This window comes from Pseudocercospora fijiensis (genome assembly GCF_000340215.1).
Source record: "Pseudocercospora fijiensis CIRAD86 unplaced genomic scaffold MYCFIscaffold_9, whole genome shotgun sequence".
In the NCBI taxonomy this organism is placed as follows: domain Eukaryota; kingdom Fungi; phylum Ascomycota; class Dothideomycetes; order Mycosphaerellales; family Mycosphaerellaceae; genus Pseudocercospora; species Pseudocercospora fijiensis.
Genome location: NW_006921540.1, coordinates 3,839,786 through 3,855,697, shown reverse-complemented (window position 1 = coordinate 3,855,697; position 15,912 = coordinate 3,839,786). Strand labels below are relative to the sequence as shown.

General features: G+C 49.8%; 6 protein-coding genes across 6 annotated transcripts; 4 read left to right on the top strand and 2 right to left on the bottom strand.

Annotated features, from left to right (window-relative positions):
- Positions 1-2,825: 2,825 nt before the first annotated feature.
- On the top strand, positions 2,826-4,713 carry MYCFIDRAFT_144069 (uncharacterized protein; the record flags this gene model as incomplete). Its single annotated transcript, XM_007932967.1, has 2 exons — positions 2,826-4,433; positions 4,537-4,713. The coding sequence occupies 2 exons, from the start codon at positions 2,826-2,828 to the stop codon at positions 4,711-4,713; spliced, it is 1,785 nt and encodes a 594-aa protein (XP_007931158.1).
- A 181-nt stretch (positions 4,714-4,894) lies between these two features.
- MYCFIDRAFT_53605 (uncharacterized protein) lies at positions 4,895-5,956 on the bottom strand. The gene is made up of 2 exons (XM_007932392.1): positions 5,649-5,956; positions 4,895-5,574 (listed from the first exon to the last, which is right to left on the bottom strand). Exons 1-2 carry the CDS (start codon positions 5,873-5,875, stop codon positions 4,989-4,991), a joined length of 813 nt encoding a protein of 270 aa, XP_007930583.1. The 5' UTR covers positions 5,876-5,956; the 3' UTR covers positions 4,895-4,988.
- A 1,704-nt stretch (positions 5,957-7,660) lies between these two features.
- Positions 7,661-9,089, top strand: MYCFIDRAFT_83750 (uncharacterized protein; the record flags this gene model as incomplete). The annotated part of the gene is made up of 2 exons (XM_007932966.1): positions 7,661-8,081; positions 8,161-9,089. 2 exons carry the CDS (start codon positions 7,661-7,663, stop codon positions 9,087-9,089), a joined length of 1,350 nt encoding a protein of 449 aa, XP_007931157.1.
- Positions 9,090-9,500: 411 nt separating this feature from the next.
- MYCFIDRAFT_157600 (uncharacterized protein) lies at positions 9,501-10,979 on the top strand (the record flags this gene model as incomplete). Its single annotated transcript, XM_007932965.1, has 3 exons — positions 9,501-9,673; positions 9,731-10,235; positions 10,295-10,979. The coding sequence occupies 3 exons, from the start codon at positions 9,501-9,503 to the stop codon at positions 10,694-10,696; spliced, it is 1,080 nt and encodes a 359-aa protein (XP_007931156.1). The 3' UTR covers positions 10,697-10,979.
- Positions 10,197-11,988, bottom strand: MYCFIDRAFT_209093 (uncharacterized protein; the record flags this gene model as incomplete). The annotated part of the gene is made up of 6 exons (XM_007932964.1): positions 10,197-10,929; positions 10,958-11,247; positions 11,285-11,451; positions 11,488-11,589; positions 11,621-11,723; positions 11,750-11,988. 6 exons carry the CDS (start codon positions 11,986-11,988, stop codon positions 10,910-10,912), a joined length of 921 nt encoding a protein of 306 aa, XP_007931155.1. The 3' UTR covers positions 10,197-10,909.
- A 57-nt stretch (positions 11,989-12,045) lies between these two features.
- MYCFIDRAFT_178991 (uncharacterized protein) lies at positions 12,046-15,453 on the top strand (the record flags this gene model as incomplete). The annotated part of the gene is made up of 11 exons (XM_007932963.1): positions 12,046-13,769; positions 13,801-13,888; positions 13,913-14,126; positions 14,156-14,386; positions 14,414-14,579; positions 14,613-14,851; positions 14,881-14,968; positions 14,997-15,013; positions 15,044-15,098; positions 15,129-15,147; positions 15,205-15,453. The coding sequence occupies 11 exons, from the start codon at positions 12,046-12,048 to the stop codon at positions 15,451-15,453; spliced, it is 3,090 nt and encodes a 1,029-aa protein (XP_007931154.1).
- Positions 15,454-15,912: the final 459 nt, after the last annotated feature.

Genomic DNA, 15,912 nt, shown 5'->3' with positions numbered 1-15,912 from the left:
AGGTAGAGTTCCTCGATTTTAGCCTATAGAGGCGGCGGATTTCCTACGAGCAGGTAATAATATAGAACGTATAAGGTAAGCAAGTCGATTCGGCCGTACTTTGCCCTAAGCTAGGTCGCGAAGTTCTCGCTATAATCGACGTAGTTCTAAATATAGGAATAGATGCGTAGGATATAGGGCTCTATATCTAGTAATCCGAGATTATAGTACTAGGGTAGCGGTTAAACCGCTAGCTTAGCTAATTTCGAGGCTTCTACCGGAGTTAGAAGCGAGTCCGAAGGAGCTACGGTAAGCGGGTAAACTATTAGTAAGAGGGTAGAGGCGAGATAGTCTCTAAACGGAGGACAATAACGGAGAACCGACTAAAGGCGGAGGAGCGTAGCTTATCGGGCAGGTCCTCCTAGGGAAAGCGGCTACCCCTAGACCTAGGTATAGTAGGCAATTGCTACTAAAGGTAGAAACTACTACTACTATCTCCTCGGGGTACTAATAGGATCGCTAATAAGGCGCTCGCGCGTCGGTAGGGTATAGTACGGAAGGGTAGTAAATCGAATAGGTACCGTCGTAACGGGTAGGAGTTAAATCGTAGCGATTAGCGGAAGATCGGTAGGACCCGTAGCTAATCGCGTCGATTCTCGTCGTAGCCGTAACGACTAGGGTCGATTCGGGTAGAGGACTAGTAGTTAGTATAGAAGCTAACTAAGTATTAAGCGAAGCTACTAAGTTGCTAGGCATACGGTTATAGTACGAAGGTATTGTAACGGTTATGCGGTATAAAAGTTAATATATTCTCTAAGGTGCTACGAGGCAAGCTATCTATATAATAGTCCTACTATTAGTAGCAATAGCGACCGTAGCGGTCGATAGTAACCGCTGCCTACTATCGTATATGCAATAGTGTTATATCGTAATAAATAGTATATACTCGATAAGATTAAAGAGCCTAGTACTAAGAAGCCTAATAAGCCGCGGTCTTAGTATATAGGCCGATATAAGTACTATTAGGGGATTATCTATAAATATACTATAATCGATAAGATTATAGGAACTAGCTTCTTCTACTAGAGTCTTTTAGACTTCGATAGGTACTAGTATATCGATAAGTCCGTAGTACTACTAGCTCGTATTATAGAGATTATATAGACCTAAGACTTTACTATAATACCTAATAATCGTAGAGCTTATAGTAATAATAGCGGCCGTAGTAATAGCGGCCGTACTAAGCGTATAAATATACGAGACCCTTCTAGCTTTATTTAATTTAAATATAACAATCCTAATAATACGGCTTCTTAATCGACTCGTAGCCGTAGCCGTAGCTATAGTAGAGCGAGAGCTTCTATATAACAACCTCGAGTCTATATACCTACTAAGCGATACTAGCTTTCTAGTAATAATCTAGCTAGTATTTAACAAGCCGGCGTAGCTATAGCACTTTAAGGGGCTTTATATATACCGCTAGCTATAATATAGCTAGCTAAGTAATACTAATTTTAAGTAACCTATCTAGTTCTATAGTACTTAATAACTACCGCTAAGACTCGCGCCGCTAGTAGGTCCGCTAGTAGCGACTTAGCCGACTATATTTAGAGCCGCTCTACTACTATCTTATTAATAGGCATTTGCCTAGTAATAGTACTAATAGTAATAGTAGTATAGAAGTTAGTTTATACCGTAGTAAGAGCTTCGCTTATATCTGCGATAGTATTATTCTATAGGCTTAGGCAACTAGTACTAGAATATAGTCTAATTATTAATTAAGGTCTACGGGTTTATATTAATATCTACGTAACTAGCGGGCTCGAGAATACCCTCCTACCTAGCTATAATTATTACTATATACGTTAGGGTCCGATACTAAGGAGCGGAAGCCGTATTAATATAGCGTTTCATATAGCGAGAGGGTTAAGGCGGCCCCCCCCCCCCCCCCCCCCCCCTAATAGAAACCGGAAGCATGACCTGTGGCAACAGACGAAAATAATATAGGCAATGGACGAATACCAAATCCCAAACAATCCCATCTCTAGTCTGGTCTCGAGATAGGTGAACTCCGCATCATGGATGTGCCGGAAAGGACTTCCTCATTGAATTGATACTGTATCGGATTCCGAACATTTCTCGGCACTGTCCGCCTACACCGCAACACCGCGAAAGGGCGTAAGGGCATGCAGCTTCCATATAAGCGACAAGCTCCAATGCATAGATAGAACAGCGCGAGTCAAGATCGACGCACGTTGGAACTAGCGAGTGGTGGCAGCAAGGTAAACAGTCGTACCCATTGTTTCTTTCACTATTCTTTGCAGCATCAGCATCACTACCAAGCAGGTTTTTTGAACAGCAAGCATTACATTACGTACAGCGTACTCCAAGGCATTGGAGCTCCCTCACGCACACCGCGCGTTCCATGGTGTGCGGGACTGGTTTCGATCAAAGCCATCTAGGACTTCAGCACACCTCGTACGGTCATACGAATCTCTTGCACTCATACCGACGTAACGACCGCGATTCCTGGAAGGCATAGGCACATTCGTGCTCCGGAAGAGCGTGAAGCAGCAGACTTCCACACCGCGTATTCACAGTCAGCATACATCTCCGACACAATGTCGAAAGCAATTCCCGACCGAAATCGTAGCGGATCACCTGCAACATCACGTACGAGCCGAAGCTTTGGCGCAAGCTATCGATCGCAACATGGCGAATACATGGCGGCTCTGGCAGAAGAGTCTGTGGCAAGAGACGCGGAAGATTCAGATTTTGACGACGAAGATGATTTGGAAACGCCAATAATTAATGGCGCGCCATTGTCCAGGGTGGGTACACAGGATATGCCAATCCTGGGACAGCACTCCATGGCTGGATACTACCGAAGACCTTCACATGTCGTGGGCACTCCGAGGCCATTCTTGGGCGCTCTACAACCGGAAGCTGTCGTACCTGCAGATCAGGAGTGGGAAGCGGCAATCAGCGAGGAGAGGAGTTTGCTGAGAGATAACAATATCATTCCACCTAAGCATCCGAGACGAAGAGAAAGTGGCGCCAGCGATACGGGCATGGGAGCTTCGTTGAGGAGAATGGTCAGCTCGACTCTCCGCAGGAAGAGCCAAGCTGTAGCAGTAGAAGAAGATGGTGCCGCAGATCAATCACCCGCCGGCGAAACAACTGCCCTTCTTGGAGATGACAGGAGTCATCTTCCCTATGGCGGTGAAGACACGCCTGAGAACATCGCTAAGAAATGGGAGGAAGCAGTCATGTCCGGCAAGATTCAAACGACCTGGCAGCGTGAATCGAAGACCTTGATCCGATATTCAGCACCCCTGATCGTGACCTTCCTTTTGCAGACCAGCTTGACCCTGACCTCGGTCTTCACAGTGGGCCATATCGGTAAGAACGAGCTTGGAGCTGTATCTCTCGGCTCCATGACTGCAAACATTACCGGCTATTCAGTCTACCACGGTCTCGCCACTTCTCTCGACACACTCTGCGCGCAAGCCTACGGATCAGGAAAGAAGAAACTCGTCGGTCTCCAACTCCAGCGCATGGTAGTCTTCCTCTGGGTAATCACCATTCCAATCGCGATCATCTGGCTCGCAGGAACACAGATCCTATACGCCATCGTTCCCGAGAAAGAAATCGCAGAACTCGCCGGCCAATACCTCAAGATCCTCATCATCGGTGCTCCAGGCTACGCATGCTTCGAATCCGCAAAACGTTACGTCCAAGCCCAAGGCCAATTCACCGCAAATCTTTACGTCCTCCTCATCGCCGCACCTCTAAACATCCTCATGCACTGGCTCTTCGTCTGGAAATTCGGCTGGGGTTTCATCGGCTGTCCAATCGCAATCGTAATCACCGAAACCCTCATGCCAATGCTCCTCCTCCTCTACGTCCGCTTCTTCGTAGGAATGGAATGCTGGCCCGGCTTCACCCGCAAAGCCTTCGTAAACTGGGGCCCAATGGTCCGCCTCGCCCTCCCAGGCCTCGTAATGGTCCTAGCCGAATTCCTCGCCTTCGAAATCCTAACCCTAGCCTCAGCCCGCATCTCCTCCACCGCTCTCGCCGCAAACTCCATCCTCCAATCCGTCTCCCTCCTCGCATACCAACTCCCCTTCCCCCTCAGCGTCGCAGCCTCCACACGAGTCGCAAACTTGACCGGCGCCGGCTTGCCAGACGCAGCAAAAGTCACTACCAAAGTCACCTTCATCTTGGGCATATTCTTGGGAGTTTTCAATCTCACTCTCCTGAGTTCTTTAAAAGATCACATTCCAAAATTATACACCGGAGAAGCCGAGGTCATATCTCTAGCAGCAGCCTCTTTACCCGTCGTCGCTACTCTCCAATTATTCGACTCCTTGGCCGCGCAATGTAACGGTCTCCTCCGTGGTCTCGGAAAACAAGAACTTGGCGGATATGTGAATCTTTTTGCTTATTATGCGGTGAGTAGGTCCCGAATGAACGAAAGAAGTGAGGATAACGCCGCGCTCCTCTTCTTCTCCGTTGTCTTTGGAATCTCGCTGACGTGACTCTCGATTTCTTAAGATCGCTCTCCCTATGTCTTTCGGGTTAGGTTTCGGACTTCATTGGGACTTAATTGGACTTTGGGCCGGTCCGGCTTTGGGTTTGGGGATTGTTTTTGCTTTGGAAGGGTTTTATTTGTCGAGGCTTTCTTATGAGAAGGCTTCGGAGGAGGCGGCGAAGAGGAATGCTCAAGGGTGAAAAGGAAAAAGATTTTGATTTGGGTACGGGCAGGCGATGTGAAGGGAGGAGTTGCAAATGGAAATTTTCGAGACAGGTTTGTTGATGTAGGAACAGGGGGAGAGAGAGAGAGAGAGAGACAAGGGAGATGCAGTTGTATATGCGTGTGAATATGATGATGAACGATCTACCTTATCCGATGCCGGCATCCTTTACTTTTCTACAATTCTCCAAATAAATTCTGCCCGAAAAAAAGTATAGATGTCTAGATCCTTTACAATTCACATTCCATCCTATTATCGATCCCTCCCCAACCTCTCCTCCTCATCCTCAACAAGCTCATAAGCCGGCCTATACCCCTCTCCCTCCCCTCTATTCAACGCAGGATTCGGATGCGTATCATCCGTCCCTCCCAAACTCGTATACCCCAAATCATACAACTCACAATACTCGACCCCCAACTCCCTTATAAACCCCCAAATCTCTGCATAATGCCAATCAATCACGGGATGTATGCGCATAAATCTCGGCCAATTTTTATCCGTCATGTCGAAAGTTTTTAAATTTTTTCCATGCGGATCTGTGCGTCGTGTGCCGACGAATATGGCTTTTATGGATGGGAAGTCGGATAAGTAGGCGCTGAAGGCTTCGAGCATGGGTTTGTGGTATTGAGTTAGGGAGAGGTGGTAGTGTTGGGAGGAGGTTGTGACGAAGGTTGTTACGGCGGAGAAGGGGTTTGGGGAGACGATGTAGACGGATCGGAGGGTGGGTGGGAGAGGGGTGGAGGTTGTTGTTGAGTGGGTGTGGAGCGCGGCCAGGTAGAGGATTAGGAGGACTAGACAGTCTTTTCCGCCGTTGTAGGAGAGGGAGAGTTCGGAGAGACTAATAGATGATACAATGTCAGTGTGAGGTTGGGTTTGGAGTTGGGCGTGGATGTGGATGTGGGTTTTACTCACGAATACCTCTTCAAGGCCTCCGCAATCACACGCAAACTCTCCCTCGTCATGCGCTGGACATTTTCCACTCGTTCGCTTCTTGGGGTCTGGTTCAAGAAGTCATAGACCTTTTTGTGAACCCTCGCACACTGCTCACTCAGATTCTTTGCATCTTCTATCGCGGCTCCATTGGCGTGAGATGTGTTCGCTGACGTCTTCGTCTCATCTCCGACAGCAGTTCCGTGCATCACCCATGAACTCGACGAAAAGGACGGTGGAAGGCGGTTGGTGAGGCTGTTGCTATGAGAGAGGGCCGTGCAACATGTCTGGAAGAGCGAGCGTGGTTGTGTGAGGATCGGAGAAGTTTGAGATTCAGATGATGGAGTTGCGGTTGCGCTCATGCTGGTCTTGGCGGAGTGGAGGGGACCCTGGATGCGGATGCGGCTCTGGAGATTTAGAGTTCCACTGCCGCGGCGGGGCTGAAGAAGTGAATGATCCTCACGTAGAGGGTCTTGGAAGGTGCCTTGGGGTAAACTACGAGGACTTCGGTTGGTGGGAGAGAATGAGAATGAGTGTCAGTCTTCTTCACTGCTGACTGTGGTCGCTGGCTGAGCTGAAGTGGTGACGCACTCATCATCGTTAAATCCATTCGGCATTGGTCTTACCGATGTCCCACCTCGGTAGCCGAGCCGGTACCAAAGGGTCGGGTAGTGGTATCCGATCCGACCACTTTCACGCTTTTCAGAACCTTTTCCAAACCATACAGTGCTATCTGCGGCAGCAAGCTTGGCGGAGCATGATTGTCCCTATGATTCGGGGAACATAATGTTCAGATTCATCGTCGACTTCCCCTGCAAAAAGGAGCAGGACAGTGCCCGGACCGAGCAAGGAAGGCTCAGCTCAGATTTCTTGGCTCTCGACATCTTTCCTGGAGAAGTCTTCTCCTCTTTTCAACCACGATGGCACATCACTGCACTCGCGTGGTCTCGGGAAACTCGCGAGCCTACACACAGCAGTGTGATGACCCAGTTAAAGGATGATACCAAGAGCTGAGCAGAGCACGCGAGGTATGCAAACATGATCCATCGGCCAACACTGATGTTCTTCTGTGCGTTCTTTAATCGAAGTCTCGAAGCAGCTTGGAGACCTCTACTTCCATTGCCCGATAGCTCAGACTACCACGTTGCGACAGCAGGCACGCCTCAAGACTTATCGATATATCTACTCTGGCAACAGTCCCTTGCCATAGATGGGAGCAATTCCATGGCTCAGATCTGCCAATAGTCTTTGGCATGCTCTAGGGATTTTGAGACCGGAGGTACGCCTTCTTCACTATTTGAATACGACACTGCTTCTGCTATGCAAGATTTGCTTCTAGCTTTAATGGTTGAGCCATCAATCTAGACTGGAGAAGAAAGGCTGACCGGGCATGGATAGCGTCCTCGGTCTTGACGTTGGCAGGGTTGGTGAGATCATCCAGAATGTCACGTTAGAACAGCTTGACGCAGGGTTTGAATGAGAGGCGAGACAAGGGGTGGTATGAGACATGCATCTCAGAAGGTCACTTTGGTCATTGCTTGGACACAAGCCTTGTTGACGTCAACAGACTTCTACAAAGCTTTGCATTCGTGCCCAATTCGATGCAGGCTGAACGCGACCACTTGTTCCCTACTTCGACTAAACATAACAAGTTACCATTACTATACTCGCGAACGCGATGAAGATCGTGACTCTCTGGCGCTGTCATAACGGCGAGACTGCAACGAGGTTCTTGGATTGCTACCATATGGGCATCCTCAAGCGGAGATCAAAAAGTATGATATTGTCGCTATAGGATCACCTGGCGCTCGACTCATTCACTCATGCTGACATTCATATGCGCAGAAATAAGCTTTCGCTAGCGCTGTGCGCTCACTTTCGTGCTGTCTACACCCGCTTCTTATACTTCAAAGTTCTTTACCGGTTCTTTCATCCCTCTAACTTCGACATACATTCGACGTTCAAATCTATACGTTTCGCTATATACAGTCATCATGAAGGTCGGCCGTTACATCCCTAGCGACGCTGAACGTGAACTCCAAGAGGAGAATAAGGACCTCCGCAAGCAAGTGGAGCAGCTCAAAGTAGAGCGCGACGAGCATAGAGATCTCTACTTGGAACACCTCGGTCGCTCCACGGAGTATACACTTTCATCAAAACATCCCGCGCACATCGAGTCGAAGAATTACTTGCGACCGACCAAGTTATCCGAGAGCCGTCGAGTCGATAAGCAAATAGCACCAAGCACAGCAACAAAAAAGTCGCTGGCTCGTCGAGTCAAAGATGAGTTTGAGACATGGTGCATGAATAAGGACGATACAAACGTCATCGACGGGAAGAACCTCTCAGACTCCTTGAGTGACCTCGAAGAAACCTTGCCTGAATCATATACAGAAGAAGCGGATCTAGGAAGCGGTCCGCGATGCGACCAGTCTGAATGCCTTTGTGGAGGCAGCGGCGATGGCTCGACGGCCACCGTTATGTGATTGCATAGTTTGCATCCACTTCAACATCCCATGTGCCGGAAACAAGCTGGATCCCAGCAACGATCTCTGCGATAGAACGAAGCTCGCTGCTTCAGAGTTGTACGACACTCCACACGGCCGGGCTTACGTACGATTCGACAAAGTACTCAAGCTACTGCATGCAGCACATCGACTCGCTCGAGATAGTACTTGGCATGCCTTTCATACTTACTGGCCGGAATTCCAAAGGAAGCACTTTCGATACGGTCCTTGGCAAGTTCGCTTCGGGTCGAGAGAAATGGCCGACAAACTCAACGGAGATTTTGGGATTTTCGCTCGCAATCGCCTGCCGAACGTCTACAACAACGTCTGCGACATGCCTCCCGATGTGGTAAACAGGGCGATCTTGAGCATGGTGGGTATGAGGAACTTGCTTGCCCATCCGTTCCAAGTCTCTCTAGAGGAAGCCGATAGCTTCCTCCAAACAGCCCAAGAATTGACTTGCGTGCTTCACGATGAGCACCGCGCAAAGCAAATCCGCCGCCTACGCGATGACCTTCAAGAACTCGTCAACAAAGCTCTAAAGGAGATCGTCGACTATGAGCCACTCTCACACTTGCCAGGCGCGAGGCACTGGGCACTACATCACCAGTTTCTCTTCGAGGAAGTCATTACGTACATTCGAGCGCACAATCAGAGTGCTGACGGCCGCACCCCGCCAGAAAAGTATTATCACCCAGCTGTCGTCGGCGCAGCAATCACTTGGATCTCACGCTTTCAGACTTCAGGAGCAAATCTTCGCCACTCCGTTGCAATGCCTTTGGCTTTTGGTTTGCCGCCTGAACCGCCGCTGGGTCCGGGGCAGGCAAGCGAGGAGGTCATTAAGGGTGTCCAGGGAATTGGCAAGGATGAAAAGCGCGAAGCAGAAAGAGAGGCTGAGTGTCACACCGTGCAATGAGCACTGTTATTCAGTGTTGGTTGGATCGCCAAGCAGGAGTGAGACACTCTCACTAGCATCGTGTATGTCCCCTGCCGACGAAGCTGAGGCCGGCTGGGTAGACTGCGAGATATATGAGAAGAAAGAAGCTGGATGGGTCGCTAACCAGTAGAAGTAATGCGGTGTCTCAGAGCCCAGGCAATTGGCGAATGTGCGTAGGATAGTTCACGCTCGACTTATACTATCGTAGGAGCTAGTCGCGTTCATAGAAAAAGGACTGCTTTCGCGTATGGATTTCTTCCTTGCCGTTGATAACGGGAACTTTGTAACCCTAACCCTAAGAACTCATTTCCAGCCTGAACTATCCACTTTCAGCCACTTGCGACAACTCCTTCGTTTTTGCACCCACACTCACAACCACATCACAACAACATGGCCGACACACCCAACTCTGGCAGCTCAACGCCAAACTCACGCTTCACGACCCAAGCCGTCAGCGCCGAAGACAAGCTAAAAGCAGATACCGTCGGCTTGCAAACACTCGATGCATTTCGAAAGCGACGCGCCGAAGCCTTCGAAAGCGGCGCACCGACGCCAGATGGACGGTAAGAACAAACAGGATATATGAAAGGGAGAGCGGGATACTGACGGCCCAAGTGCAGTGAATCCACGCCAAAAGCAGAATTCAAGAAGAGGAAGAAAGGCGGGTTGAAGAAAGGCGGATTATCATTCGGAGGGGATGATGAAGATGATGAAGATACCAACGCGTCTGCTCCTGCGACAGAATCTGAAGACGCCGCTTCGCCTGCGCCGTTCAAGAAGAAATCTCTACGTCCGAATTCTTCGGTCGGATTGCAACCTAGAGCTATGACGAAGTCTGCGATGCTGAAAGAAGCTCAACTCAAAGACGCGTTACGGAAAGAGTACGTTCGGATCCAAGAAGCCGTGCGCGCGACGGAGTTTGTTTTACCTTTTGCATTCTACGATGGTAGGAACGTGCCTGGAGGAAAAGTGCGGTTGAAAAAAGGTGATAAGATTTGGCTGTTTCTCGAAAGAGCGCGGAAATTGGGTGCGGAGCTGGGGAGAGGGGATAGAGGGAGAAGGGATTGGGCACGGATCAGTGTCGATGATCTTATGATCGTGCGAGGAGATATAATCATTCCACACGTAAGTCATACATTCATGAGCTCTATGTCTATCCCCATACTGACTGCCTTTATTCACAGCATTACGATTTCCACTACTTCCTCCTCAACAAAACCCACGGCTACCACGGCCAACTCTTCGCCTTCTCCGCCGACCCTACCCCCGCAACGCCTGCCCATCTCTTACACAAATTTTCGGAGGAATCCACCCCTGTACCGGAAGACGAGCCTTCGCATCTCCAAACTGCGGCTCAGAGAAAACTGCAAGCGGCCCAACACTCCGGACCTCCTGATTCCGAGCTCGAAGGTTTCGGGGATGATCCCAACGACACGAAAGTCGTGGATCGGAGGTGGTATGAGAGGAGCAAACATATTTATCCCATGAGTAGTTGGCAGGAATTCGATGCGGAGAAGGAGGAGGAGTATAAGAAGGGGGTGAGGAAGGATGGGAATGGGAATGCGATGTTTTTCTCCTCGAGGTGAGAGACAGAGAGAGCGTCGTGAAGGTCTCGGGGCGGGGATGCAGCTCGGGTATCTTGTGTAGATGCTGAATCCAGTCCTCCCATCCCCTGTCCTTCCCTTCCCCTTCTCACCCCGCAAACCACCACCACCACCACCACCCCACCATCACCCAAAGTATCAACGCCACCGGATTAAACAAAAACAACACCATCGGCGTCGGACTGAAAAGCGCCATCACAACGTTCTGCGCACACCTTCCCACCCAAACTTCAAATTTCTTACTCCTTGTATTAAGTTTTTGCGCAAAATCTTCGAGTGTGAAATTGTATTCGTTGGGTGTGTACCAGCCGGGACTGTAACTTGATTTTCGGGAGTGTGGGCGCGAGGGACTGGACATGGCTGGGAATGGTGGGGTGGAGGAGAATTGAGGTCGTGGTCGTGGTGACGAGTGGTGGATTGTGGTGGTTGTTATACTGCTTCGTTGTTTTTCCGGGAGGGAATGGATGTAAGAGGCAGTCTTGCCGTTGAGGACGAGGGAGATGGTGTTCATGGTGTGCGTGGTGGAGCGGCCGCTTTCTGTTTCTGTGTGTTTCGATTCGTGAAGACCACCACGCGATGATGGTATAGAATGATGATCGCGCTTTCGGTATTGCTAGCTTGGTGGGTCTTGCAAGGTCGGGGAGATCGAGATCGAGATTGAGGAGGAGAGGATGAAATGAAGGAGAAGAGATGGAGATGGTGTAGAAGTACTTACTTACATACCCATACAATGCATACTCGGCGAAATGAGGGAGTCAGTCAATGGCCATGACGAAAGAGCTGTCGCGCAGACTGGCGGTTGATGGATGTCGTGGTGTGGTGACCACAACGATCGCATCGTGGGGTCGATTTCCGGTTCCGATTGGTCTGCGTGGCTTCCGTTTCTGGTTGTCTGTGTCCAATCACGCTTTCTTGTGAAAGCATGGGCGCGAGATATCGGCCCTGAGGCATGTCGATGGCCTTGGAGATCTTGGGTTTTGGGGTCATATGCCATTGATCTGACTGCAGTCTATCCGGGGGTGATGTGCAGATGACTTGGTGGGATCTGCTGTCGTGCTGTGAGGGGAGAAGTGCTGGGGCAAGTTCAGGAAGAGGCGAACATGCTGATGAAGTCTCGGGTGGATGAGGAGGTGATGTGTGCTGTCGTCGCTGCTGGGGAGTTCCGTTGGTGAGAAAGTTACAGTTTGATTACAGCGCATTTCATTGGCCCGGTTGGAGCCGCCGCTAGCTGATGTCTCTCTCGCTCGCTTGGGAAGTTCCTTCTCCATTTCCATCCCTGTTTGTCCTGTTTGTGATTTGTGAACTCTCGAACAGCTTGCAGACGTCTCGAAATGGCCGAGAGCACCAACACTCTGGCTTTCGGAGGCACTGGCGCAGTCTCGGGGCGTGTCACCTCGCACTTGGAGCGCCTCCCGGTCGAGCTGTTCGACCACATCCTCTCTCACATTGCCTGGGCAAATGATGACGGCGAGAAACTGAAATGGTGGGATCGCGTCTGGACACTGAGCAAAGTGTCCAGAACCTCGAAACGACTGCGCCAGGCTACTGAGCCTGCTCTGTACGCTGACTTCCCGATCCCGCTTCCTAAGAAGGCGCTCAAGAAGCTGCTCTGGACGGTGACCACAAGACCAAGTCTGGGAAGACATATTAGGTCACTTTTGATGGAGTTCGACGAAGAATGTGCAAGGAAATCGCCGACGCCCGAGCAAATGGCATCATTCGGACCTGCGCTGGACGTGTTCAAAACTTCGAGCTGGTATTGGAGCCTGTTGCAGGCTTTGGCTAAAGGCTGTCACAATGCACAGCTGATGCTCTTGCTGAGTCTCGCGACGGAGATGCAGACGCTTACTTATACCTATTGCCACGAACGTATCAGCTGGTATGAGTCCTGTCAGCGTTGTCCTTCTTCCGGTTTATTCTTGGAAGATATCTTGTCCGCCACTCGACTGTCCGTGCTTCCCGAGAATGCCTTTGGAAACTTACGTACAGTCACTCTTCAAGCAGGCCACTGGGCGTCGGAAATCTCGTCCGAGGCACTATGTCTCTTTTCGAATTTGCCATCGCTCAGCGAGCTGACGTGCTGTGGCCTTGCCGTACGATATCAAGGGGCGAACATCACACAGCAGAAGCAGCTGTCGAATCTTCAAAGCCTAGTTCTACAGCGTACCAGTATTGCCAATGCTTCTTTGGTGACGCTGATGGGCTGTTGTCGGTCTTTGAAGCGACTGGACGTTGATACGGCGGACTTTTCAATATCCGACAACACTCAGCTCCAAATCGTTGATTTTGGCAGCCCAGAGCTGGCACGTGCTTTGGAGCGCCACATTAACACACTCGAATACTGTGCTTTAACCAATGGTGTAAGTGCAGCACGTGTACAGAGGCTTATCAAGCCGGAAATGGTCTCACAGATATCCATTCTGAAGTCCTGTTTGGTCCTGCGCGACCTGACTGTCGACGATGATCATATTCTAGGCGTTTGCGAGAACGAAAGTGATACTTCCGCAGATCGGATGCGGCTGTGGGAAGCGATCGACTTGAACAGCATACTTCCACCAACACTTTCAAAGTTACTTGTTCACTCGCAGTCGCACTTCAGCTTGTTGAAGGGCATATTGATAGGGATGAGCAAGTATAACGGCAACGACTTGAGATGCCTTGAAGTCACTTTCCGATGTGGGCCCGGCAGCTACAACATGGAATATAAACGCTCCGTGGAGTCGTACAGACCATACAAAGACGGAACTCAGCCTTGGCTACTAGATATGGTAACCCGAGACGTATCTGGTCACCGCCTCAGACAATGCATTCGCTTTCGTATTGTGGGGCCTTCCATTGCAAGTCGCCTGCATGCATTGGTGCAAACTATGCCCAACGAAGGACTGGTTCCACCACAGACAGTGGAACCTGAATCCGATTCTGATTCTGATTCTGATTCTGGATTTGATGATGGGGCCGACGACGATGATTCGAACGAAAATGAATGGACCGATGAAGCGGAGGGGTTCAGCGAAGAAGATGATAGCGAAGACGACGTTGAGTCGAATGACGAGGTGTCAGACAGCGAGACATCAGACAATTCTGAGATCAGTACTGATGGAGAGGACACCGATGACTGATCGCCTCGACCTTTTGGCCAAGCAATATTGGTGTATGCCATCGCAAGGCATTTCGGTTCTCTTCTAAGATACCTACCAGACCTCTAAAGCTGTAGAGTCTTTCAGCGACTCGACTTTAAGAAGTCAAGAAGAGCCAGACGCCATGAGCGGATTTCACCTTCGGACTTGGTCGCCCTCGTTGCTACGCATAGCTAGACTAGCCGAACGAGCATTTCTTTTTTCGTGGCATACAGGACCATACGAGAAAACATTCCAGATGATGGTAACCCATTTCGACTTTTGGCGGAAGGCTAGTGGTCGAGAAGCAAGGTGGTCTCTCCAGCTTTCGGGACACGCGGAAACGAAGACACGCAGCGCATCATCGGGGGTGTGCAGCAGCAACGGAAGACCGGACAGAGTCTGACTGCCTTTCTTACGGGGCCCAGGTTACGAAAAAAGGACAAAACCAAGAAACAAGAGCATATTTTGGGTACAGGTGAGGAACACCGACTAAAAGTCTTCCTGGGTATCACATATGATGGATTCAAGCAAGGTCCAAGATTGGCCATTGGAGGTAGAAGCAGCGACCTGCAATACTAAGGACCTGAGCAAGATCGTCTGAATTGGCGCGACACTATAGCTATTGGAGGCAGCTGGCACAAGACTGGTCAATATGCAGACCTGACTTGGGCAATTCATTCACTCGAAAGGCTCATGACAGTCCACTACTCCACTGGCCAGCCAAGTTTGGTAAGTATATTACGCTTGTGCCAAGACAAAGTGCCTTTGTGATATGCGAGCCCAAACACCATTCCGCTTCATCTCCTTGAGAGGCTAAGTCATGACGAGAATCTAGCTGCAGCTCAAGAACACACGGATCAAGGCGACAACAGCAACATGAGCCGTGTGACTGCGAACATTATAGAGCACCAAAATTTTAAGGCCGAACCAGGTACGAAAGTTCATCCGGAAGTGGAAATCTGTCACACGTCACGACCACCGGCTAGGTTTTACGTACGTCGTGGCGCATGTGACTGGAGTAAGAAGACCCGAGGCCATGCCTCGGAGCAAGAACATATGCCAGTAAGATGATGAATATGATGCAAACAAGATGGAGACTTGAGATTCAGGATGCAGAACGGGACCTACATGCCGCGTCACTCTACGTCGAACACATTCTTAAGTTCAGAGATCGAAAGTCGTGACCTCGAACATGCACCTATGTCGGAAGGGAAGACTCCGTTCCCATTTACAACGAGGCTAGAGATCAAGCGTTTTCTTGAAATGTTTTGGTTGCTATGAACAACACGTGTGAGGGTATATGAAACGGGCCCCGTCGAATACAGATCATTAATACCTCGCCGTCGTCCTTAACGAATCACATATTCCTAGGATACGAGCAAAGTACCAAGACTTGGTAGGCAACCATCAAGAGACGTCGTTTACTGCTGCATGTCCTGGGTCATAGCACCGAGAGTCAACTCGTTGCTCCCACCTCATCTATCCGTAAACATCGACAGCAAGAAGAAGAACACTGTGAGACTGAGCAAGAGTGTAAGTGAAATATTTATCGCTCTTCGCAAAGAAGCATCACCGCCACTATTATTAGTTACATGTATCTCATCCTTATCGATCAACTGATTCAACGTCCTTCCCCCTAGCTATTACGCCCCTTCAACAATCTCTGTTAATAAAGATCAAGAACACCATCGTCGCTCTCGAAGTCGGCTCTGGCCCGATCCCCATAGACGTAAGTATCTACACCTAACATCCACTAGGACTCTCTCGTCGTCCGTGAAGCCGTTCCAGCCTCTCCGTCCTAAGACCAACTCACTCAATACTCGCCCGCCGCCCAACGCTTTCGTCTCCCAGCACGTCAACCGGGCTAGATCTTGGTGGCTATAGGATAAATGGCAAGGATCGATCTCGAACTTGGAATGAGATATTGTTGTTGAACTACTACTATCAGCTCCAGTAACAATTACTGGTACTCTTACCTCAAATGGTACGAGGAGGCAGAGCTTTGGCGCTGGTGAGAGAGATGATCAATTCGACCTGTCCAGACCGAGTGATGGATGATAATTGTTATAACAGAACGAG

What these genes read in the sequence shown, in the direction of transcription:
- MYCFIDRAFT_53605 (XM_007932392.1), bottom strand. Translation starts at nt 5,875, where the DNA reads ATGCACGGAACTGCTGTCGGAGATGAGACGAAGACGTCAGCGAACACA. An exon ending in GAGGCCTTGAAGAGGTATTC is followed by an intron (nt 5,575 to 5,648) that starts GTGAGTAAAACC and finishes ATCATCTATTAG; the next exon opens with TCTCTCCGAACTCTCCCTCT.